The sequence below is a fragment of the Contarinia nasturtii genome, unplaced genomic scaffold, assembly GCF_009176525.2.
Source record: "Contarinia nasturtii isolate CC-2019 unplaced genomic scaffold, AAFC_CNas_1.1 Cnas_scaffold_129, whole genome shotgun sequence".
NCBI lineage: Eukaryota > Metazoa > Arthropoda > Insecta > Diptera > Cecidomyiidae > Contarinia > Contarinia nasturtii.
The window spans coordinates 3,076,095-3,103,032 of record NW_022197486.1 but is presented as its reverse complement, the minus strand read 5'-3'; the positions used below and the strand labels follow the sequence as shown (position 1 = coordinate 3,103,032).

At 34.1% G+C, this 26,938-nt stretch overlaps 2 protein-coding genes across 6 annotated transcripts in view; one reads left to right on the top strand and one right to left on the bottom strand.

Moving 5' to 3' along the window:
• LOC116345116 (scavenger receptor class B member 1) overlaps nt 1–26,938 on the bottom strand; it is a 64,315-nt gene that overhangs the window by 25,239 nt on the left and 12,138 nt on the right. The window contains exon 1 of one of the 5 annotated variants that reach the window (XM_031774205.1): nt 9,910–10,022. The exons of 3 other annotated variants lie outside the window; for them this stretch is intronic. The gene's annotated coding sequence lies outside the window, so the exon portion shown is untranslated. Of the gene's footprint in view, nt 1–9,909; nt 10,023–26,938 lie in introns of those variants that run through there. One more of the 5 variants, XM_031774222.1, reaches the window with a different exon arrangement.
• LOC116345105 (lysosome membrane protein 2) overlaps nt 20,979–26,938 on the top strand; it is a 28,745-nt gene continuing 22,785 nt past the window's right edge. The window contains exon 1 of the mRNA XM_031774192.1: nt 20,979–21,304. Coding sequence (XP_031630052.1) covers nt 21,268–21,304 — 37 coding nt within the window. The 5' untranslated portion in view covers nt 20,979–21,267. The remainder of the gene's footprint in view (nt 21,305–26,938) is intronic.

Below are 26,938 nucleotides of genomic sequence, written 5' to 3'. Positions count from 1 at the left end.
ATGGAAAGAAGCAGCGCAAGCGACAAAAGAAGCAACAAAACATAAAAAAAGTCGGGCTTGTGTGCATTGTCCATTTCATTGAAACTGGGTTAATGGAGCATTATTCTCGGTCTAACGAAATGTGATGTGTGTATGTTTTACAATCACGACCACAACTGTATGCATACACATGTGTTCACTGAACGAACTGCACAATAATCGTAATTTTTCTTGTTTAATTTATTCTTTTCTTTCGTTTCGATTTTGCAGTATACTCACAAATACACAGGCATCTTTCATCGATGGCCAAAGTTGCAGCAAAAAAAGCAACATAATGCTGACTTGAAGAATTAAAATCGAATGGAAAATAACCAAATGACCAATGCATGAGAAAGAGAGAGCCAAGATGAGTAAATATCTCTATCGTTTTTCGTTTAATTTGGATGCGAGTGAAAAAACTGAACGCAATACTTGTAAAAACAAACACTTAATACATATGAATAAGTGATAAATGGAAATGATGTTTAAAAACGACAGGTAGCAAAGTAGGAAAACATCCATGCACACGACATAACATGAGCTCAAGCCAACGAAATGTGAAGAAAAAAGCCGATTGCGTGTATTCGCTTCATATAATGTATACTCATAAATGGATATTTGATTGAGTGTATTGCAATGATATATCTCTTTTTTTTCTCTTCTCTTATAACATCTTAAATGCACACTCAAACGAGAGATATGAAATTTGTATTTTGCGGAATTCAAATTAAATCAACGTCAAAAACACGTAAATCACCATTTGAATTAATACGGTAAGTTAAATCATATCGAAACCAAATAAATAATTTGTTTGCGCATGGAATTCGGAATCCAAACAAGTGTGGCCCTTTTTTTTATTTTAGTTTATTTTAACTGAATATGATCAGAAAAAAGCTGTTTTTATTTTGTTTCGTTTCAATTCAATCATTCATCTATGTACGCAGCAGCGCTAATGGTGATGAATAATCGAGAAATGATTTAAGTATGCCCATGTATAATGAGCACTATAATTGCGTTGATTAAAACAGATTTTTCAAAAGAAACACAAGCAAATAAAAAACGAAGCTCAAATGGGCATTTGGCCTGTGTTAAAAGCGGTAGCAGCATTCCACACATATACATTCGAGTGATTGTATGCGAATTATTAATGCGAACAATCGTTGCATACCAAATGGTAACTCAGCCCAAATGTTCGCAAAAAAAGTTAACCAAAAGTCCAAAAAACACCTTTCGATTCAAACAAAGAAACAAGGAAGCAAATTGTTATCAAATTCAACACGTCAAACTGAATGACTTAAATGGTTAATTACTCGGTTAATCCACTCGCTCCGTGCCTCATTCTACACAGAAAGAAATTTTTATTTACATTCGTATTCATATTGTTTATCGTGAACAAACTGCTACAATAAATTACGCTTTATGAATCATCATTGCATTTTTTGTGTAACTCTCACAGGCCTTATTCGTCTCATCTCAAAAGCGCAATTACCTTTTCGTTATAATTTTTTTTTGTTTTTGCTATTTATAGATTTATCTATCAAAATGCACATGAAATGTGAACTAGCTTAAATGAGCGAGATTTGGAAGTGTCTATTGAATTAATGAGCTACGATTTGATAGGAAAAATGTTGTTGTTTTTTTTCTTCTTCAAATGAATTTCATTTGATTTTCGAGCGGATGCAAAACTCTTTGGTTTTATTTAAACGTTCATTGGGCATCGCACGTATCAATGGGCATAAATACAAGTATCATGCATTTTTGTATCGGTGTGTGTTAACCCTCAAACGCACACGTGGGGTCTCTTAGGCCCTAAGAGTTAGTTTTTTGAAAAAATCACAAAAATATAAAAAAAAATTGGAAAATTTCGCTGAGCGTTTTCTTTTTTAATATCATATCTATGTGATAAAATCAAAAATTTCAATGTTTGGTGCATAGATGAAGTTTTGGGAAGTCTTATACAAAATACTAACGTAAAAGCACAACGGGGTCTTTTGGACCCCAAATTATTTTGTATGGGAAATGATGTATTCTGTATGGGCCAATATGAAACTCATGGAGATTTGTTGACACAACAATTTACATTTCATCAAACAACAACACAGTAAATTGTTTTGTCCGTGACGTATACTGTTCATCGCAAATCAAATGGCATTTGCCATTATAATATACGTAGGTTGCTCCATAATTTTTTTTAAAATGGTACTTATAGTGTTGCCCGATGTAAACCATTGTCATATTCGTAAAGTTTGATGTTTTGGTATGTATTCGTGCCCTGAACCTTTTGTCGTACGAACGCTATTTGTATTGTTTACAGTGACTGGTAAACTGCGACTCAACAAAAAAATGAATTTTACACGTGAAGATTTTCGTAAAATGATTTACTACGATTTTCGAAGTAAATTATCTCAACAACAGTGTTTCGATCGACTTCATTTGGCCTTTGGCAATGAAGCACCAACCCTTCAGACAATTTATAACTGGTACCGAGAATTCCGTTGCGGTCGTAGTTCGCTCAAAGACGAGTTTCATACAGGTCGTCCAAAATCGGCTGTTGTGCCACAAAACATCGATGCTGTCAGAAAACTGATTATGGAAGATCGTCATGTGACCTACCGTGAGATTGAGGCATCTTTGGGCATTTCATCCCACAGCATACATACAATTTTGCATGAACATTTAGCCGTAAAAAAGATTTGCTCTCGTTGGATCCCACATAAATTGACCGATGAACAAAAAATGGCTCGTGTGAGTTGGTGTAAAGAAATGCTCAAGAAATTCAATCGTGGTGCTTCAAAAGACGTTAATAAAATCGTCACTGGTGACGAATCGTGGATATATGCCTATGACCCCGAAACGAAACAGCAGTCGACTGTATGGGTCTTCCAAAATGAAGATAACCCAACGAAAGTTGTTCGAGCAAGAAGCACTTCGAAGCGAATGGTCGCCTGTTTTTTCGGGAGAAGTGGTCATGTGGCAACCGTTCCACTAGAGGATCGTAAGACCGTCAATTCTGATTGGTATACCACCATTTGTTTGCCCGAAGTGTTTGGTGAAATAAGAAAAAACAACCACCGTCGCAAAATAATTCTTCATCACGATAATGCGAGCTCTCACACATCTTTTCAAACTACTCGATTTTTGACCGGTCAAAACATCGAACTGATGGGTCATCCACCGTACAGTCCTGACCTGGCACCCAATGACTTTTTTTTGTTCCCAAGCGTGAAGAAAAAACTACGTGGTCAACGATTTTCGACACCAGAAGAAGCAGTTGAAGCGTTCAAAACACACGTTTTGGAGATATCAGTTTCGGAGTGGCACGAATGCTATGACAAATGGTTTCATCGAATGCAAAAGTGTATCGATCATCTCGGGGAATATTTTGAAAAACAATAAAACCATTTTCGACAAAAAACAACTGTGTTATATATGTTTTTAAAAAAAATTATGGAGCAACCCTCGTATATTCATACATTGTTTTTTTTTTGGATAGGATAGATCCGTAAGATCTCCACAAGAGCTTGATCTAAGCGTGCATACGCCGCCGCATGATATATCCGTTCGTTTTTCTGTGTTGCTTCGACGCGCAAATCAAAGCAGGCGTGCCAATCAAAGTATGTATCATGCGGCGGCCTACGCACGCTTAGATCCAGCTCTTGCGGAGATCTTACGGATCTATCCTATCCAAAACACAATGTATGGGCATATTTCGTGAATTTGGTGAACGTTGCTGGTGTGGCAGGGTTTGCCTTGTTGCGAACGTCTAACAACATGTTTGCCAAGTATGGAGGAAGAACGGAAGCAGCGCGATCTCATGCGATCGCCCTTCGGGAAGCAGTCTCTATATTGATCTTACATATCGAGAGGTAGTTCGGCGCAGTACACGAAGCACATTAACTGGCCAACGACTGTCGATTAGCGATATTAGTGAAAGACACGACTGTCTGAAAGTCGTACATATCAATAACTACCAAGAATTTTGGCTATAATTGATTTTTTTTTCCATAAAAATCAATATTAAATTGTGATGCTGTATTGGAAAGTAAGGAATAAGCTATGTTCAAACTATAAAATGACATATTTTACTCATTGGATACCATTTTGCATAAGTTTTGTATGAAATTTCTCATGGGTCCAAAAAGACCCCACCTGTGCGCTTACGTTACTGTTTTAGCCTGTGCGGTTAAGGGTTAAATAGCATTCAACTTGAACAGAAAAAAAATATCCATCGAAATGTGTAATAAACAGAGCTCGTTTTGTACAGCATTCTTCTTTTTTTCGTTATAATATCGAAAAAAAAACACGAGCATCGACTAAAGCCAAGTGTATTGAACGCACATTCACTTTGTTTGTGCAATGATCGGTTGTGTGTTGCGGCGGCGGCGGCGGCAAAATATTCAGAACCCATGTTCGAAGCATCAACTCGGTATAATCGGTTTCTGAGTGCTTCTTTGTAAAAAACACAGTGAATACGGCGAAATATAAAACACGCATGTACTATCTGAACATACCCGACAGGCACAATACCGTTATCCGATGCCACTAAAAATTTCTCTTTAATTGAAACGACCGAGGGAATCGGTGGTTTTTTTTCTCCGCCAGAATACTCCATGATCGTCCAAGCAGTATCGTTTAAAGCAGAACGAATATGCTCAAGAGACAAACAAAGTTTAAATTCTTAGTGCTATTGGCCTTTACTTTATGTTGTTGGTGCTATCTCATTTTTCTTGCAGGGCCATTATTGAGATTCCAGTTTTGTTTTTCGCCACAACAAGTTGTCTTTGTATGTATCTGACGTAAATGTACAATTGAACAATCGTAATGGAATGAATTTAGTGAACATTGTGCAATTTGCATCAACCAAAATACAGGGAAAAAAAATGCGTCACCTATTGAAAATGCTCCCATTTATGTGAAATAACCTATTTTCTTGATGACGAACTGTCTAACAATTTTTTCCGTGTGTATTCGATGAATAAGACAACGACAAAACAGATATCAGAATTGTCAACAAAATCAAATAAATCTGTTTATTGATTCAATACCGATATGTGTGTATTTATTAAATAAATCGAAGTATCTGGGTGAATTGCTAATAAACGTTATGGCTTACGAAAAAAATAATTCTTTAGTAAAAAGTGACTGTTTCAACATTTCGATTTCAATCTGCTACTGCTGCTGCTGTTTGCTGTTGTTGTGAGCACATTTATAGCGAGCCATAAGTCATGGTTTGATGGATTTGCCAATTATGAAATATATATCATTTCAAATTGTAACTCATTTTTTTTATCGAAATTCGACTCTCTTCGTTGTACACCCGCTCGATTTCTGTAGTTTTACTTTCACAAGATATGCGAGTGGTTGCCAAATATCTCGATCATATTTATGCAAATTATACGATGTAATCATATATGAGAATGGCCACACCAAGCAACCTTGAACTATGTGTGATGGAAATAGAGACGGAATATAAAGTGCAAAGGTGTGCTACGTGTTCGTTGGCCTGCATTCATGAATTCAAACGACAAACGGCTATTCTTAGAAAAACAACAAAATGTGTGTTGAAAATCTGAGTGTATTTGCTTTGATCAATTAGCGACTGCATTAGACTTAAGACATGCAAAAAAAGGGTCATTTATTATTGTTGTTGCTGAAGGTTTATCGCATGTAGCTTTTTATGACGCGATCGCTCACATATTTTTGGAAATTTCATGTGTAAGCACACATTATTACTTAATACATGCGTAAAAATCATTGTTTGCTTCGTTTGACACCAATAACATTAAACTATGTTGACAATTTCATATGTATGCCACTTTCGGTCGAACGAAACAACAGAGGGAAAAAAGTAACACTGACTCACATACAAACACATGCTTGAATATATGAAAGACAGTGAATTCGAAAAATTTCACATACCAAATGCAGTGATAAAATACAATATACGGAATAATCCGAACAACAACAAACATGTGAAACATTCAAAAGAAACGAAGAAGACAGCGAACAAAACTTTGCCAAATTGTATTGACAGCCATAATGGTGTGTGTTTTGTAGTCATAATGCCCTTGAATGTTGGTCGGTGTAAAAATCTTCAACCAATGTGAAATGCTATAAAATAATTGCAACGGCAAGCAATGTGCCATTATTATTTCGAAAAATCGGCATGTAAACAGCCAAATCCAATTTGAAAGGCTTGTCAACACGGCTTATTAAGATCAATCCAAAACTGTTTCATTTGTGGAACTTCATTCACAGTTGTTCATACTCCAGTTTTTTTTTTGCGCTCCAGTCATTTGCTGAGCATGTCAAACATATCGCATGCCGATGTGTGATTTCTCAGCCACAACAAACGATAAATATTTGTCTTCAGTTAATTGCAAAGCATAGCGATTTTTTCGGCATATTATATTGTGAAATTATTTTCGGTTCGGTATCTCATTCTCTCGCTCATATGTTGAGGTGAACATTTCAAAATTTATTTACACGAGCATTTTATGTGGTGTTCAATTCACCTTTTTTTTTTGAAGTCAATCAATGTGTTTAATTCGCTTGGAGGAATGGACGAAGATGGATTTTAGTCTGAATATATGACGTTCATGTCAAGTGTGTACATATTATAGCACTATCAAAAAGATCTAGGTTTGATTATCATTTGGGTTGAGTTCATTTCAATTAAATGCCAAGGACTTAATCACATACAGGAAATTATGTAATAAGATTGAGGTAAGACATCTCTGCATTACTTGTGCTGACAGTTTTACCATTAACCAATTTATCGATTCAGTTCCTGAATGAAGCGGTTGATATTTGCTAATTATTCTTTATCCATAGAATTTGATAATTACTTCGGCATTTCAATGAACCAATGCAAATGTTTCCATAATATTAATTAATATAAATCAAAATTCGTTTGAACTGAAATTTGCCCATAATTCCCCTGATTCGAATGAATTTTCTGCGAAATTTGTGTGATTGTTCAAATTGAATTGAGATTTATCAACATTATTGATGGTTTTGGGTGTGAATACCAATTAAGACCGATTATTGGCAATTCGAAATAATAAAGTAATTTCATATGTTGTTGTTGTTTCGTTTGTTTAACGCGAGGTGATAATATCCAGTTGGGACACATTGTATTTCAGCCTATAATTAGCTAGTTCAACGGAAATATAACTTAAGACCCTGTACGAGATATCGATACAGAAAGCAAATGGGAGAGAATGCGCCAATGTAATCAACAGTGATTGTTGCAAGTTTAAATGCGTGATTCGGTCATTTTACTTGTGCACAAACTTGTTTTTTTTCTTTCTTCGATACATGACAATTTTGGGTGTAGATTCTCTTCTTTCTCGTTTTCTCAATTCGCTTCAATTGGAATGGAAAAAAACCCAGACGCAAAATGTATGTGCCTTTTGATTATGAAGAAGGAGAGTAGAAAAATAAGGTGCATTAATTTGAAATTGAGGTAAGAGCCACAGCGTTGCATATTTGCTGTTGCTGATATTGTGCTGGTATAAATAGAGTTTTGAAACCAGTCGATTAAATCGAGTCAAACTAGTCGAAACAAAATAGTTTTGCGATTCGTAAATTCATTCCGTTGCTACTTGCTTGATGCAGCAATACCAGTTGAAACAGCAATGTCGTATGCAATTTTCCGATTCCACTGGAATCGACCAGAGATTAACAACAGCAACAAAAATAAACATACGAATGTGTGTCCTTATTGCGCGTTGAACGAATGACGGAAAGTGTTGAACATTCTTTGCATGTGTCACACAAACACACACACACACATTCACATCGATATCGGTTAATTATCGCTATTTTTATTTATGTTAAAATCTCGTTCGTCCATTATTGTTTAAAAGCACTAAATGAATGGTTGGAAAGATTGCAATGGACGTCATGTGTCCCGATATGATGAGAAACTATAGGGAAGTTTGATGGCTTGAGTATAAACAAGTTTTGGAATCGAATTGATGCGACCATGCGAACGCTTGCGCGCCCAAACATCATTGGAAAAACGGTCCACACAACTCAATATCATACGGCGCCTGTATCATGTAAACAGCCTCCATAGATTCAACATTAAAAAAAATGAAATAAACTATGCTATAGGATACATTTCAAGCAAATCGAACACAAAAAAATACCACAACTTCAACTACATATGAAATGTTAACTGATGAAAGACATATTTTGTGCTATATGTATATATATATATAGATTTCGCAATGAGTGAAACAGGTACGCGCTACATACATCAAAAGAAAGATAGAAAGAAAAAAAAGCAGCATATTAACGTATGCGTCATACATCCAAAGCATATATTGACGACAATTTTTGTTACAACAATCACTTTCAAAAAATGTACGAGTTTTTCGTCGTCGCCGTCGCTATCGTTGTTGTTATTTTTGCTCGCTTCTCTCTTCTGATTTGTATGCATTCACGGCTGTGTGCTTACACAAATTATCACGAATATATTGGGCGCCCGCTGAATTGCATATTCAGCTACTGGCTTTGATTTTCGATCGCGAGACTTTGTGATTATTAGTTTTTGTTTTCTTCGCACTCACAACTTCTTTTTCTTTTCTTCTTTGCTCAATTTAGATGCGATTGCATGTGAGTTTTGGTCTCTTGCTCTTTTAATATTATTCTCTCTCTTTCTCTCACTCTTTCTTTTCATTTTTCTGCAGTCATCATAGATGATTGATTTTCGAAATTATACCGACTTTTTCTCAAGTTTTTCTTTCACATTTGCAACGTTTTTTCGGAGCAAAATCGATTTGAATCGTGGCATATCTCATTTTTATTGACATCATTTTGAATGAACACCGTAGATTCAAAAGAATGAAAACCGAACAAAAAAAAACTTATGTGATGAAGATCGTTTCTTCACTGATTTTCACTAGATTGTCTATTGATCAGTCATCTCTGACAATCTCTGACACAGACTCATGTAGAAATGAACATAAAGCTCAACCTTTGAAATTCACCTTGTTTGTTATCAATGTGCAATTGGCCAATTTGATGAGATTTTATTAGTTTTAGATGAGCGTCTGTGTGTGTGGTGGTGTGCACGTTTTTTTTTAAAACTCAAAACACCTTATGTAAAGCAAATATTTACCCGACATGTATAAATCATTGAATCGGTGTCGCTTTTATCAAATGTCGTTCTTTAAAACTTCAAAATATGGAATGCAATAAAATGTGTATCATTTTATAAATATTTTTTATAGGAAATAAAATGGGAAATAAAATGTGAACTGTCATTCAATGAAATGTAAACAATACAATCTATATCATCGAATTGAAAATTATTTCTATTTTTCATCGTCTTTCATTCTCTCTTTATCTCTCTTTTTGACATTGTTGGTATCTAATATTTTTGGATGGTGATTAAGCCGAAAATCAATGTTTCCATTTAATTTGGATGTCAATTTGTAATGGCAATTTTCTGCAGCCTCACAATGTGATTTTTTTTTGTATATATCTTTTCTCTGTATATTAAGCTCTGTGTCAAATCGTTGTTGGTATGTCTCTCTGTTGTTTAACGTTTGTTTTTGTTGATTGTGGCAAAAAAAAAAACAACACACGAACGAACGAACAAAAAAACGTTAAATTTTATTCCAAATATTTTTCAATACCAAGCACTTCTATTTGCAACAAAAAATATACACATACACGGCAGAACGAAAAAAAAAAACAATAATTTTGTATATGAACAAAGGAAAAAAATATTTTGCTTTTGTAAACGAACGGACAAACACTTTTATGAAATGTGAAATGTGATTCAATTTTTTTTTTTTGAATACAAAATGAAATGGAACGAGAAATAAAATATATATATTATAAATGAAGGAAAAAAAAATAAATAAAAATAACAACAACACAAAGCACCGTTCGAAACGACGTTCTTTTTACTACTAATCGACAGCATAAGCAACCACAAGCAGTCAAGTAGGTTACACCTGAGTAAAAGTGTGTATACACTCTCGGTGCGGCGCGCGCGATAATGATTATTGTTATTGGTATGTTGTTCATTGAATCGCAAGTGAGTGCGTCGCCAACCAAAAGATATTGAGAAAGAACGAGAAAGAAAGCTAGAGCAAGAGATCGAGCAACTCATAAATAGCAACGTGTTGTTGTCTACGGAGAGCGAGTGAGAAAGATTGCTGGTATGTCGATGGAGATAAAGGGGGAAAAGACGAGATTTGAGCCTGATCCAAGTTGATTTCAAAGAAATATCAGGCCAATGTAAACGAGCGAAAAAGAGATCGAACGGCATAGAGAACGACTAGTGTTTGTGTTGCACACGCGGTATTCACTGTGATTGTATTGCGCGTTGGAATGTTACGGTGTACAGAAATTCAACGACATCAATTTATTTACATATTTTGTTTTTCTTCTCTCTGTTCGGGTACTATCAATTTATGCCGACATTTGCCTCTCTTGCGCATTAATCATGCAATACAATCGAAGCTATTCGATCCGATCCGATGGACTTTATGGTGTTTCGATCATTTTTTTTTTGGTGTGTATGTATGTTTCTTATTAGTATTGTATTATTTCCAGATTTTATTTAATGCTTTCATCATCAAGCTTTTCCTTCGGTTTTCAATCTTTGATTGGCTTGTGAATGAAACGAAACCTACACGTGTATACATTTCGCTCTCTCAAACTGTTGAGCTTTTTTCGGTTACATGATGCATGGTTTTATCTCACACAGTGTTATAGATTCTGTTTTCCTCTTCAATGCATTCGATATGGTTGCCGATCTGAGAAAACCTATCCCATACATACAATATAAATATTTTCATTCCCTTCCAATTCGATTAGAGTTAATCGTATAGATTACCGTGGTCGGTATATTCGATGGCATTAACTGATCGCCATAGTAAAAATCAAATCAATGACATAATATCACGTTACGATCGTCAGCCGAATAAATTGGCCGAGCTTATTCGTTTCGATGATGATGACGATGAAAATGAAGATATATTGACGATGATGATGGCGGTGACGGTAATGATTTTGTAGAAAGTGGAACCATACGCTTCAAAATCATTCTTTGTCATGCGAGTGTGAGTTGTTGTTGTTGTTGTGTGTCTATGTGCTTTATGTTCAAATATCTTCTTCGATCGGTTGTTTCGTCTATCGTATTTCTTGATGTGCGTGCATTCAACAACTTCCAACACACAAAATAGTTAACAATCATTTTCTCGTATTTTAAAGCAGGTATTTGAAAACGAGAAAAAGAATCAATTTGATAACGAGATATTGGTCATTATGTCGTTTACATGGAAAATGACTTAGACACATCGTATGCGTGTGTGTATCGTTATTGCAATGTACCTTTCGAAAATGGTTGATTAGGAAAAATTCCGTTACACTTAACTCTTAACGCCGCTCACGCGCTTATCTTCATCAACGTTATATTCGTCGTCGTGGCCATCGTCTTTTCCAATCCGTTTAGTCAAATTAAATGCGTTTGTTTTGTTTTTTAAAACAAAGATGAAACGAAGAAATGTCAAACATGTCCATAAATTTAAACCATTAGAAAGATTGTTCCAGACCAAATGATTGCAGCGATATAATTACGGTATGCGCATTCGATTTGCATTGAATGGATTTGTCATGTTGAAGAAGAGTTTCTAAATTGTCTGTGCACTATGAATAATGGCTAATTATGACAAATCGAGAAAGGCAGAGAGAGAGAGAGAGTAAAGAAAGAAAAAAAGAAAAATTACCATCCATTAAAAAACATTTGCGCCGTAATGGTTGAGGAAATATATTGCAGGTAATTTACAATACAGTACTAACGATATGCAACGTTGTCAATAATAGGCCACATAGAACCTCGTTTTTGCCATAATGTGTGGTTCTGATGCGATGCATCTAATATAAAGTTTCACTTTATGCGCGTACATCCGTAGTTTGTGGCATAGAGAAGCAAAAATTAAAGAAAAAAACAGATCTGATTGCCCGCAAAACCACAAATTATAAAGTTTCAATGCACTGCGGGCCAGCGTAAAATAGTCAAGGCGAACTTGATCAAGTTGATGGCATCACAAAATGCATTAAGTATCATCGTATTTTCATAATTTTAATCGTTTATTCTTTATAAATAAATGCCATTAAAATATTGCAAGAGTTTTGTTGAGGAAATTAGTAAGGTGAGTACCTATTTACAGTGGAGTCGTTCAAATGGCAATTAATGCGGAGCCAATGTGTTGAATTTGGGTCAATAAACCGGCTTTATATTTGGATCGAAAATCGTAAAACGAAAAAAAAAACACACACACACAGAAACACACCTAAAAATACACACAGACAACCAGCGATCAGAGTGCGATCTTAAAGAGTAACCCATCGCTAACTTAATATATTCTGCGAATAACGGGTGTTATTATTGATGCCAAAAATATCCATCAAACATTAGTTTATAAGCGATGATTTATCGTGGGCGGTTTTATTGGCAATCAAATAACTGTTGACAGTGAATTTTATATCATGATATTGATGCGCATATTCAATAAATAAATGTCATTCAGTTTAATTCTGTCGTTTTATTTTTCTGCGTTGTTTGCGTTCAGATTGTCTTTTCAACTTCATTCGTCATCGTACCAAAAGTTTTAGCGACTGTGCAATGGAGAGATAATATATGCACTTTTTTTAAAATTAGATTTTTATATGCGAGCCCATTGAAGCGTCAAATTTTGTGCTGCATTTTATAGTAACTGGATGAATTGAGAACTGTGCAATCAGGAAATGCAAACCGAACTGAAAATATATACGTAGTTTGAGCCGGTCTCTCTCTCTCCGTCTCTCACATTTCAATTATTGTTGATTATATTTTACAAGAGATATATGTACGCACGCATCCTAACTAACAGCAAATTAGGTATATTTTCAGTAAATGGCTACTTTTTACTTTATTCTTGCTACATTCGCTTGAATTGGCTGGTATGTAGTTTCCCCCTCCGCAACCCTTTCAATCAATTTGACGTAATTGCTACCTTCATTATTATTCATTTCGTTGCAATTCTGATCATTTAATAATTTTAAATTTTCCTCGCTTCTCTTCTTTCTCACATAAATCGGTTTGCGAGCGACGAAGTGTATATGCGCGTGTGGAGAAGAAAAAGGAAATACAAACGGACAAGATTTCATTTTGTTGAATCATTGCATCGACAATGTATGCACACGTACACACAACTATTTTTTTTTCACTCGCAGACGATCAGACACAGCGTATGATAAGATTTGCACAAAATTGATTGATCACCTGTTAATTTATTGAATAAATTAGATCAAATATGTATGTTGTTGTTGTTTTGTTTGGACAGGTGAGTTAAATTCAATGCCCTTTGCAATTGGTTTTGAGATGTTCCGCTCTCAAAATTATTCAATTGCATTGTATTGTTTTCATGCCACTTTGCTTTTCATTAAACATCATAAATTCCAATGATTGAATTTAACAAGCCATAACATTTCATGCTATTTCTTCTATTTCGTGTGCGCAGTTATGTGGTGTATGTGTGTGCGTGCGTTCGCGCGCATTAGCGTCAATAATTATTATTGTGTATTGTTAAAACTTGTCTAATTAATGCAAAAATCTCGTTTTCTGGTTTTTGATTTTTCTAATCGAAGGTCATCGGGATCATCCTCACCACGCTCAATTCTGGGGACTCCCTGTCAATTATACATGTTTGTAATTACATTTTAAATGTTCCACGTTTTTAAGCAAATAATTAAGAAAAAAACTTTTTGCTCATAAATTACGACGTAATTTGGAAGCCAAGAAAACATATCGCGGCCTAGAAACAAACATCGACAATGTGATAATGTCCCTTTTTTCTGTTGTGCATGACCATGAAAGTGAGAGCAAGCATATTGAGATTTGATTAACGCTCGATCCGAACCACGGAAAGAATTTCCACAGCGAATCAAGTCAAAAAATGCCCTACAGCTATTTAAATTTTGCGTTCATGTAACGGATTTCACAAGCATTGTTCAGCTTATAAACATTGCTCTTCGGTTCATGGTACATTGTAGCATTCATTATCAAACGATCATAAAGGTCTCTCGGCTGTGTATATCCGGTGTAAAACTTTTTTAACCCCCGGAACTGAAATCTTGAAATTCTCTCGATTTAAAATATTTATGCAGCAAATGAGCGTTACATTCAATTCGCAAAGGCGAATCGTAAATTGTCGGTGTTGTTTAGTAAACAAATGGTGTTTACATTTATTTGAAGACAAATGGGCGCAAAACGAAAGCCCAATTTAAAATGATATTGATCTTAATGCAAAAACTTATTTAAATGACAAAAATCAACAGATATCGTGATGTACATTCTGTCCATTTCTTCTTGATACTAAAATACTATTAGCCATTTGGTGATTTTTCGGATGGCTTTCATCTACGGAAGTCTTTTAAAATCAATGGAAAAAATACTCCCGAGTATACGAAGATCCACTCTTACATCTGTTGTTCACATTTTGAAACAAATACGTCAAATATTCTCAATTGAATCAATTAGCACAATTGTCATAAATAAATAAAAAGTGAAACAACATCAACGGAAGCCGAACAATCAACAGTCGGAAACAACAAAAAGATATTAAAACATTTCAAAATAGCTGTAGAAAATTCCTTGAAATATGATGACAATTTAATTTTTCTTTCTTTACGCAGTAAAAAAACACGAAAGACTGAGAGAGAAAGAAAGAACAGTCACAATAGTAGCGCGCTTATATTCTGACGCAATCGCTCTGTCGTTGACGATACATTCATCACTTAGCGAGAGTGAATTAGCGGTATTAATTACATTTAATTTTATTTACTTTGATTTCCTTTCGGTCAACATGAATATGTTACAAAGTTTATTTTTTTCTCTCTCGAAATTTTCAAATTAATTTGCACAGGGTAAAAAGGGCAACTTCATCAGTCAATACATATACAGAAAAACCGATTCAAATTGATTGTTTGAAATAACAACAAAACGTCTGAACTTTGACGCTTGCTTTGACGCCTCGAATTAAATATAATGGAGACGACGACGATGAAACACAATGCGAATTCAAAATCAAATGATGGAAATTGAAATCAATAGATACAGAAAGTGAGAGAAACAAATCGAAATTATTTTCACGTAGACTGAACAAACAAGCATTTCATTTAACTTTGATTTAAGACTGGACTTTTGTTACTCGCGACCGTGCACGCCATACGCACATATTAATTTATCAGAAATGCAAAGATCGTACCGGTTATTGTGCTTACGTCTTTTTAGTCTTCAATACAAATACCATTTTAATTACGCAATCGGTCAAGGAACACAAACCAAAAAAAAAAAAAATATTCGAAAAGACACAAAGAAGAGAAAAACAGCATCGAAAAACTTCAAAGGACAACTGTCGGTTGTCGGTTATTGAACAGCATTTTTAATTATAGCAACCACGTTTCAATGAATCGATCGTTCATACGAACAATAATTCCAGACAACAACGGAAAGAAGCAAATGGAAAAGAAACAACAAAAATGAGAATGACCATTTTAAAAATGATTTCTTCCGTATGCGGAAGAAGTTGGTCCACAACTATTGCAACATTGAACGTCAACATTTTATACAAAAGGAACAAAACGGAACAATATTTTCGTAACATTTAATGTTAAATGCTTTTGAATTTTATACTCATGTACATTGTTCATGTACTTTGCTAGCCAGAAAGTGGTGATTTTTTTGAAAATCTTATTCTTTTTCGATACCACTTTTATTGTGTCACTCAGTTAGTTTATTGGTGTGGAGTTAACGTTCAAGGTAAGATTCAGAAGAACTGCATCAGATTACCTTTTTGTTACGGTTGAATAAACTCATGCTTCAGATTATGCCACACTAGGACTGTGTGCGACTTGATATCATATTTCTATAAATATTTTTTTATTAAAAATCTTTAATCGGGCTTTTTAATATGAAGCATGAAAAGTTCAGTCGCAGTCGATGCTCTTATCTTGAGGTTGAATTTAATACAAATTGGTTTTTTATGCGAATGGCACACACAAAATAAAACATAATGATGAATAAAATAAAAATGACACCGAGCTTACCGGCAGAGCGAAAAAAAATAGTTAATCTTTAATCAAAAAAAAATTCTTTTCTTAAAAATGAATCATTCACATTGAATGAATTTCAATTTGAATTCAAAGCATTTTCATAAGATTGCTCCAATCATGACTTGGATTGATTGTGTCGAATAAAAAAAAACATGAATGAACTTTAATTTGATTCGGTTAATATTTATTCGCATATACCGTACTTAGTCAATTTTGGCCGATGGTCGTTAAGGTTAATTAAAGAAAAAAGAACTACCAACCGTTCAAATTGTTAGTAAATGTGGTCGGTGCGAGTATAATGCTCATTAAATACAATGGTTGGCATGATATTTGTCTTGTCTGAGGAGGACATAACAAACGAGTACTCGTAACGATTGTGTCCAGTGATTTGTTTTTGTACGTCTCAATTGTTTATCACGCACAATTTAAAGATCACTTGCTGTGATTTATCGTCGCACTTTGGTTGAATGAAATTATTTGAATTCGTTGGTCATGTTGCGCTCGTCTTTTGTCCGAATTCACTGCGTCTAAACACTCGACTATAAATTCCACCCAAATGACCATCGAATGGAGCAATGGCTTGTAGCGCTTGAAAATTACTTTATCGATTCAAAAGACTCAATTTAATTCGCACCAATGATAAACCAACAATTCATTTGCATTTATACATTTAAAGGAAATCTATTTAAAATTCATGACAATAGTCAATTCCACTTGTCGGAATTCGACATTTTAAAATTCACAACAAACAATCACTAATGACACAGTTTACCAATCATCATATCGACTAAGCATTATATAATTTAATTGTTTTGTGTATGTATCGATATTTGTGCGTTTACATTGTATGGTTGTGACGGTAATTCATGGCAGAGCAATTATATATCATATCGTTTTGTTTCTCTTTCATTTTTTCATATTCGGCTTTTTAGTTTTGGGCCAAGCATTTTTGTACACCGAAAACGTGTTCATCCAGTGAAATTAAATCGATCATTGAATGATATTGTTTAACCTTCGGTCTAGCCACATACCACTGGCACGTTCTTATCCAATGAACTTGAATGTTCAATTCTCGCATTATTGATGACGCTGAATTGCGAATTTTTGATTTTTGTTTTTGTTTTGTATGTCGTCTTGCTGTGTGCATCATCATGCGTTCAGTGACTTTAGAGCGTAGGATGTTGACTTTAGGCTTAAATTACATCGTCGAACTAACGTTGTTTATAACATACACACTGTATGTGTGTGATTTATTAGCGTTACACTTTATAAAGTGCAATTTAACACAGAGAAGGTTAACGAGAATTTTTGCGAAATATTTGGCTTCCTATTCACTAATTTTTTTCGCAATTTTTTTGAGTTCATGTAACTTTGCCAATATTTAGACATCATAAAACGCATTGAAACCATTTTTATATGATTGATTCATTCAATGTTATGTATAAATTCGGTTACAGAAAATTAAATCACGTAGAATTTATTCGATATTCGACATTAATTGTAGATATAAAAATCCATTGTGATACAAAAATACGGAGTAAACTATTATGCATAAAAAATTGAGTTTCACCTTATTTAACCAAATTTGCTGATTATGGCATTTAGGTTAATTTGTTAGGCAAAAAATTGGCAGCCAATGATTCATTGGAAATTCAATGTTTACAAGGCTTGTTCAATTTTGTTTCTCCCTGGAATTTTTTTTTTTTTGCAAATGCGATAATTTAACATTTTTTGTGCATTTTCACTTTACAAACTTAAATTTTGGATGCATACAGATCGCATAGAAACACATTAATGACTTGCTCTCGGCGATTTATTGTAATTATAATTTGAAAATAACGCTTGTCTTTGCATTCATAATTTGACTTTTCAAATTGATAATTCGCAAAAAAGCCAAAAAAAAAAAAATTGAACAAGCCTAATGTGTTCAACACATTATCAATAAAAATAAGCGAACTTTGAACCTCAATTATGAAAACCGACAATACGTTAAACATATCAATTAGGACTCAGACCCATGTGTCGCTTAATTGAAATGTTTATGATTTGTTAAATACATCTTGGGCCATCAGTATTTCCATTTCGTTTAAGTAATAATTGCGTTCCTGACCACGGCTGTGTTGAGTCATGGTTAACATCGTTTCAATTTCTTGGGCCTGTCTTAATTCTATGCAAAATTCACGTTTCTATCTAGTTTAAAAGCAAAAAACCTTTGAAATATGAGCATGTCTTTTCAATTGAAATGGAACACACAATCAAAACAATAACATTAATCGCATCAAAATCTAGGTAATAGCGTATCAGTCAAAAAAAAAAAAATATTTTGGGTGTCATTCATTGTGTTTTAAGACCACTTTAACCTTAGCTAGAAATTAATTTCGTTTCGTTATGTGGTTTTTGTCTTCTTTGTGTTTAAACATATTTTTTTGTGTTTGCTGACGAAATTTTTGTCTAAAAAAGTACATCAATTTATTGGCACGCATTTCATGGGCGCAAACCAAAAACTGACAATAGATAAACGAACGGATTGATCATATCACGTATATTGTTTATTCACGTTGAAATGTAATGCTATTTTTTTGTACAATATGTTGTATTGCGGATTACACGAGAGAGAAAAAAAGTTATCTATTAGCAGAATATTTGAGTACGCAATGTTTGACCTTCGTGTGATAAATTTTATGGATGTAAATTTTTACGCGTTTGCCACAGAGATTTATGATTATATGCACGCAGAAGCGCAATGAAATAGAGACAAGATGGCCGATATTGAGACTGACTGAGCTCGAAACAAGAGGCCAAAGATCAAATCAAACATCTTCATTTGAAATCAGTTTGCACGCGCGCGCATATTTTTAAACAAAACGAAGCAAAGACACACCAAAATTTGCATAATATTTTATTGCTTCTTTTTATTTTGATTCAGCGTAGTTTGTCATTCGGTGTGGCTTCTTTGTGTTGATAAATGCATTGCGAGAAGATGAAGACATTTTTGTGATGTTTCAACACACAATTTTCGGGTTAAAATGGCACATATGTGTATGTGTTTTCGCTTTCAGCGACATCATTACGAAATGAATTTTTAGTTCATTTTATTTTTGACCATTTGTCGAACTTGAACTGAATAAAACAGTCCATTGGCTATGGAAAAATGACTGTGTCAAAAAAAATGATGTTTTATCATTACCAACTGTTTTGTTAATTTTCATTTGAATTATATTTGATAATTGTTGCGTTCATGGCTTATGTGTGACAGACCAGAACAAATGATATTAAAATATAATTTTCAACTGAAATCATGCAATAAAATCACTTCTCTCTTTCCATCTATTTATATCCACAATTATTCGAAACTGGTTGAATGGATGGCAAAACAAATCTGAACGAAAACAGTTATCACAATCATAGCAATAAAGCAGTGAATATTTGGCTGGATATTCATTCGCTGATAATCCACAATATCTGGATCTTTAAGGAATCAAAGATTTTTAAAATGCGGCAACAAAATTGGAATCGGGTGGGTTCAAGTGAGTGAAAGAAGAACGTACCGTCACGTGAAATATCCAGATATTCTGAAATATCAGCGGATGAATATCCATCCAAATATATTCACTGTGATTAAAGTATGCATTAAATTCCATTGAATGATTTACAAATTCAAGTCATAATAAAGAATTAGAAATGATGATTTTGTTATTGAACAGCGTCAAAATGCCTGTATTTATTATGAAATTAAGATGAATATGATAGAAATCTTGGAAATTAAAAAAAGATTCCTTTCAATTTTAATTGATGTCTAATTTATCTAAATATAGTGTATTTCCTATTGCGATGGCGAATAAAATGAGGTGGAAATAATGGGTGCTTAGTATGTGTCAGAAAATTGTTCTTAGTATTCAACGGTAGACTTGCATATATTGCCCCAGGTCGGGCGTCCGAAGCGCACAGAGAACAATGAAACTTAGTGTTTTTTTATAAATCACACGTTTGCTCATTCAAACTGGCTATTTATCTAGCTACCGCGATGTGATTCGATTCATAACGCATGTTATTTCAAGTTTAATGTATGTGCAACATTTTAATTGTATTCGATTGAACACTCGAACGATATGTAATCAACAATGTATGTGTCGACAATTAATCGATGCTGTTGCTGTTATTTTTTATAAATTCAGTTTATTCTTTTCATTGTTCTAATTGCATACACAATTTATGGATGGAGCGAATGAGCAAGCAAATGGGCGATTGAGTGAGAACTAGAGAAGAAATGCCAATAAAAATGGAGTAGTGTGTTCGTTTTGAATCAGAAAATTCATCATATTTAAGCGTTCACTTAATTGCAAAACATATAGCAACCAATCTGGATGTGAAGAGAGGGAGAGAGAGAAAGTGGATGCGCGAGCGAGATAAAGAAATGTGTACATAGTAGATGATTATAATTTAGCGTGTCGCCAAGAACAACAATATAAACACTAACACCTGTAGGAGACGCAAAAACAACAACAAAAAATTTAGTGAAAAAAACCTGAATTTTCTAATCTAGAATTCTATGAAAGTGTTGCATTTCAGCTAATAGATCCAAGCTCATTACGATTAGCATTTATTTTTTCCTGCCAGCTAATGTTTGTGTATGTGTGTGTGCATGTGTGTGAATGTGTTTTGTTTTCCTCAATCTTTAGACGTGTCCACGTCACTCGGACACACACACACACACATACACACAGGGAGAGAGACACAATATGCACCAGATCAGAATCAGCAAATAAGTTGGCGAAATGATTTGTAGTTCTAAACTCGAATGAAAATAATCCCATTGCGTTATATGCGGCAGTCGATTGTTCGACGACGACGAAAACAGTGAATAACAGTGCATGTGCAGGTAGATTTCAAGTGAAGGGTTTTTCTTGGAAAAGTGCCATTTTATTCATTCGATTTGTTCACGTGTGTATTCTATACCAAATTGAAATAGTGCGTGTTAAATTCTATACCAATTTGAAAATCGAAAGTTCCGTTTTTCCGGACGGTATAAATTCGAAATTGTACTCAAGCAGATTTCAATTGACTGTGATTCAAATAATTTGCTGTTTTTTTTACTGTGCCGAATATAACAAGTGTATCGCATTCAATATGATGGATCGCATAGTGGAACGGCCTACGGCCAGAAGTGGGTATCATTTTCAATAATTTGTTGTTGTTTTTTTGTTTCATCCTAATCTCATCTGAAAATGTTTATTTCTCTCTGAATCTCTATCGACGGTTTTTGCTGATTTTGTTTTTAAAAACAAACGTACAGCGACATTAACTGATTATATAAAATGAAATGAGAAAATCAACGTTAGTAACTCTGTTTAATAACAAGACATTACAAGCAGACAAATGAATGGACAATTCGAATCAGTCAGTAATCAGTTAGTAAATGCTGCGACGGCCAGCAAACTCGATTTCATCGTACATTTGAATTTGATACCGTGTAATAGAGATTGACTACTACTGAATATGTGTACAAGATGTGAAATAAAAAACGTTCACTTTTTTCACTCTTTGCTACATCTAAAGATGATTTGTTTTCCGCGATTCATGTCCCGTAACGTAATACCTAAAATACATACAATTATTATTAAATGCTTAGATATTGTTTGCCATTGACTGTGCATATTGATCTACACTGTTCGCTGATGGGAAAAGTTATCTTGCACATGTTTGTTTCTTCTTCTGCGTCGTCGAAAAGTGTGTTAATGGATAAATTGGGAGGGGGGATAAAGTAGAGAAAGTAAAGGACAATGATTGGCTCAATGAAATTTGGATGAAAATATGAAAAATCTATGCGCATCATCACTTGTTTCAATGATAATTTGAAGATGCAACAAAAAAAAAGTTTGCTGATGAGACAAAATAATGTAAATTATATATTTTTTTGTTTAAAATGTGTTTCTTTCTCTTTTTAAATCGCTCCCTTACTGGCCGAAGTTATTATTTTTATTTCAAATTGGTTCCAAGATTCCGCACAAATTATTTTCAATCTGTTAGTGTTGATTTGTTACAACTTTCCATCGCCACCAAAAAACCAGTCTTCAAATATGCGTTTTTATTACGATTCAGCAGCGCGGTATAGCGGCAATAGCAACGACAATATTATCATCAAATGTAAAAAAGCCGTGTATGTTATAAAATTATGTTATCGAGATGTTCATCGTACATCAAGTACAGCAAAGTCATACATATTCCATTGCGCATCTGTGAAATGATGCTCCATTCCACCGATAAATGTGTGAGACGAGTGAAAGAGATACAGTGAACAAGAGAGAGATAAGTAAGTTATGTCAGCGAACAATCATAATTTTCGACCTTTCAAGTGGCTTTTGTGTGCACATATGCAATATTCAGAGTATTGAAGCGTAAAGACGGCTTCGAGATCGTGATGCTTCTGAAGCATCATTTCACACACACAAGCACGCATATACACATCGGGTTGATCAACATGAATCCGTATCCGTATTTTATGGCAATTTATGCAAAAGTCTCTCACATTTATAATCCGATTTGATTTTCCCATCGTCGATGGTTTTACTTACATCATGAGCACGACGTTCCAATCATTTTGTGCAACACACAAAGAATTGGTCCCACTTCTTGTTGCTATTTCATTTACTCTTTCTCTAATTCTATCTCTCTTCAAGCGATACTTACAGGCAAATAATGCAACATCAACAACGACTGAATTAAGTTAAATGCTCAAGTACACGGTGCAGTTAGTAAATCATGAAAATAATGAGCAAAGAAATGATAATTATGTCAATCGAACAAGTTGATCGGTTTGTTGTGAGCAAAGTATAAAATGTGTGTATATGTGCCGATGTATGCACATATTTATAATTCATCGTGTCAGGGGGTTCGTCGTCTTTATTGCCCGTACACAACGTAATCAGTCTTTTCTACCATCGTTACATTGATGCAATCAACCGAGAAATCTAGTCACAGCCGTTGCATTCAATTTTACATTATACCTTTGCCGTGCACATAACAATTGATGACAACGTCGTTTTCCATGCCATGTCAAATAATAAGAAAAAAATAAATATGAGACATATTCCTTTTCATTTTTTTGTGTTGCATTCAACGTAATACGATAATACTTCAAGTTTTCAACAAACTTCACACTTAACGTTGTTTTTATTATACACTTTTTTTTTCGTCACAAACCGTCGATTAACAACATCATTTAAACAAATGAACATTCATTACATTACTTTGTATTCTTTTACGATAACAGCATATGCGAGTTTATGCGATTTTTATTCTGGGAAAATTTAATTTTACTTTAAAGAGATTTTATTTTCAAAAGACTTAAGACACACACACCATCAATGTTTCGCCAAATGTTGCAATTTTGTACGATTTGTATGAATAATTACGTCAATAATGTTAGACTTTAAATTAATAAATCTTTATATCGTAAGTGATTTGATTGAGTCAACGAAATTGAATTTAAGAAAAATCTGTCCATTCATATATGATACTTTGTATGGTAATATGGTTTATTGCAAACGATTGGCCCGAGTCTGAAATCGGCTCACGTAATTAGAAGCCGGTTTTTGTTGTTGCTTAATGCAATGTTGCTATTATATAATCTAGTTAAGTGCGTGTATGAAAGGAGGCATCGTTCAAAACAGACGCAATCGGCCACTCAAAGATCAAAATTCGATTGAAGTGGAACGTGTATAAAGATTTGCAGAAAAGCAGAAAACTTCTTGAGAAATTGATAAATATCGAGAACTATCTTTTTGGATGAATCGTCAATTTTAAGTTATGAGTTATCAACGTTGAAACAGTTGGAATAAAAAATTCATTTTCAGGCGAATTTCTTAATTGTTCACACGTCCTGCCAATTCTTTGCATTGTACCAATTCAGCGGGAATGATGAAGATGATTCACAAATAGTTATTGCCTTCAAATGCATCACGAACTGGTTTTAACGCTTAAAAATAATTAAATTCATCGGAGTTTTAATTTTTGGATTTTCCAAATATTTTATTTACCTATTTTGGAATCAACGCGTTACAACGTAATCAAAATAAACCCAAGCACTCAAATCACACACTGTATCTCACTCCGTAATCTGTTTCGTGTTTTCGTAACTTACGCACGGTATAAAATACCAAGTAAACGGTGCAATTTGAGTGGTTGGAGAGAATGAATCAAACGAAACTTCGTCGAATCGTGCCGTCATTTCAAAACGCAATAAGATTTGGCTTTCTCAGAACTCGACGACGAGTGATTCGAGAACAAAAACATTTTCTTTCAAAATCGGGGATTTTTTTTAATTCTCTAAATATATCTTTGAAATGTGTGCAGTGGTTTTTTGAAATACGTAAATATTTGATGATTAGGCTGAGTCCACGAGCCCACTAACGCGGCTGGGAATATCCCAATCCAACACTCTCGGTTCGATAGAAATTTGAAATGATAACAAATTCTATTGCCGACAAAACGATTGACGATTCATCCATATTTTTGCATATTAGCCAATGAGACGTGTCAAAATGGTTTTCGCAATCTTTGTAAGTTACTAAATAGAGTTCGTTATAATTATTTCGAATGCGAAAATGGAATTTGCTGTTTGTATGGCAAAGAATCAGTGCATAAAGTGCATGAGAAATGAGTCGATCACATTGGTTGATTTTTACGGTATCGCATACACCAAATGAGACTTCAGCTGATTATGTCAACGACTCAAACGGCGGTAACAGAAAAATGCCGCTTAATAAACATCAACTCTTTTGGGTTACAATCCGTGATTCATTAATAAGTCATTCAACCAAACATAACTGCGGCTGAAATTTTTTTTTTTTTCTGAATTAAATATTAAAATTGATATTCTTTGATAGAATTACATATTTCTTGTTCTTTTGCTCGATGCTGAGATAATTGGTTCCAATCATTGATTTTTAAAGACGTTCTGAATGCTCCAATAAAGTGCATACCAATGCTATACATAGCTCGCTATATGGTTGCGATTTATGATGCGCCAAAAGTATTTTTCCATCGAACATAGTAACACTGGCAAAAGTGCTTTGTGCCATTTGCGTAAAAAATGCACAAAATTTTGTGATTTCATTTCAGTATTTTGTCGGTGCTAGAGATGAAATGCCGAGAAAAAAACAATAACAAAAAATGCGTCTATTTTGTTATCAATTCAAATGAATGGAGAGTGCATTGTGTCTGTTAAGTGTTATATTCACTGGCACGAAATTTTTCTTTTTCGGACGTTTTGTAAACATCGCATCGATTTAGTTCAGCCAATGAAATTTATTTTAATTAAATAGCTCTCGTTTGAAATGCAACCATGTTTATCCTCAGTGCATCGAATGTATTCACTTCTCTTCATCTCCGTCTATCTCTTACAAATATAAAGCAATATGCACCATACAATGGCATCGACAAAACTGATGAAAATGCAAAGAGAGAAACAAACAAAAAAATTTAGAAAATCGCATCAACGAACTGTCCGAGTTTGGTTTTGATATTGTTTCGTTTTTATTATAACATCTAAAATATAGTTCACAAAATGTGCAGAAATATTGCGATGTTGCATGTGTGTAAGAAGCTTTGCTGTTTTGAAATTTTCGTGTACCCGCGCTCGCTATATCGATTGCTCAGTCAGAAATAAAGAAAATTGAAAGAAAAAAAAAGTAAAAGAAATCTCACTTGCACAAGAAGTCCAAATGTGCAAAAAAAAAAAACTTTCACCGTTACATTTCCGACTTAATTTATAAAGTCGCTGTCTCGTTTTTTTCTCTTCTTTTTAAAATTTTATTTGTTATCGCTGATTTTTTCGCTTTTTTTGTTGTTATTTTTCACGTCTGTAGCGAAAACGTTCGACATCGGTTTGAGTTTTATTTAAATTGAAAATCCAAATTGCCAATTTCAAAAAGTAAATACAAACAATAGACGTCGAAAATTGATTTACAATGTGTCTATCAGTTTAGGCACGAAATACACAACACAATACCGTTGGTACAGCATGATCAAATGATTTAAAACCCAACATATTTCCAGCTTCGTTATCAAAGCAAAACCGAAATTCAATTAGTGTTTACAAAGCTGTTGGAAGTGTTCGTTGTTGTTTTGCAGCATTCGTGCTGTGCTATTGACTTTTGTTGTCAAAAGCTTTAAAATCTCAAAATTCATCAAATCACGACTCTGAATGAAAACAATACAATTTGTGCGATTTTATTTCGTTGCACGAATTATTCAGCGCGTGTAGCAATGCTTGAGTTTGGTTGCATAGCTACGGGCGTTTTATTCACACGTAACAAGTTTAAATCGCTGAATTCGCAGCCGATACAAAGCAAAAATTGGATTTACAAAAGAAGTCATTTGCGAACAGAAAACAAGCTTGTGAGTGCCGATAACCGATGGGTTAACATTACTGTTTTGCCGGAGATTAAACATTCAATTAACTTTTTTCTGTTTTCTTGATCTCACGCATATAGTTAATTAACAGTACATTAAATGATTGTGAACGTGATGATAGATAATTGAAATCAGTTATTTTTAACCATTTTTAGCAAATTTGTGAAAAATTACTCCATGATAACTGTCGTACTATTGGATTTGTCTCGCCTGATTATGGTCTGACATCGAAAAACGAATAAATTTCAAATAATGTGGCTTTGATTGACCGATAACATTTTACACAAGAAGGATTCAGTCCGAATCTTTTGGTCGCTTTATTACAATACATATTCAAAATTTCATTAAATCGACAACTTTAAAAATAGATCGCCAATTTTGAACA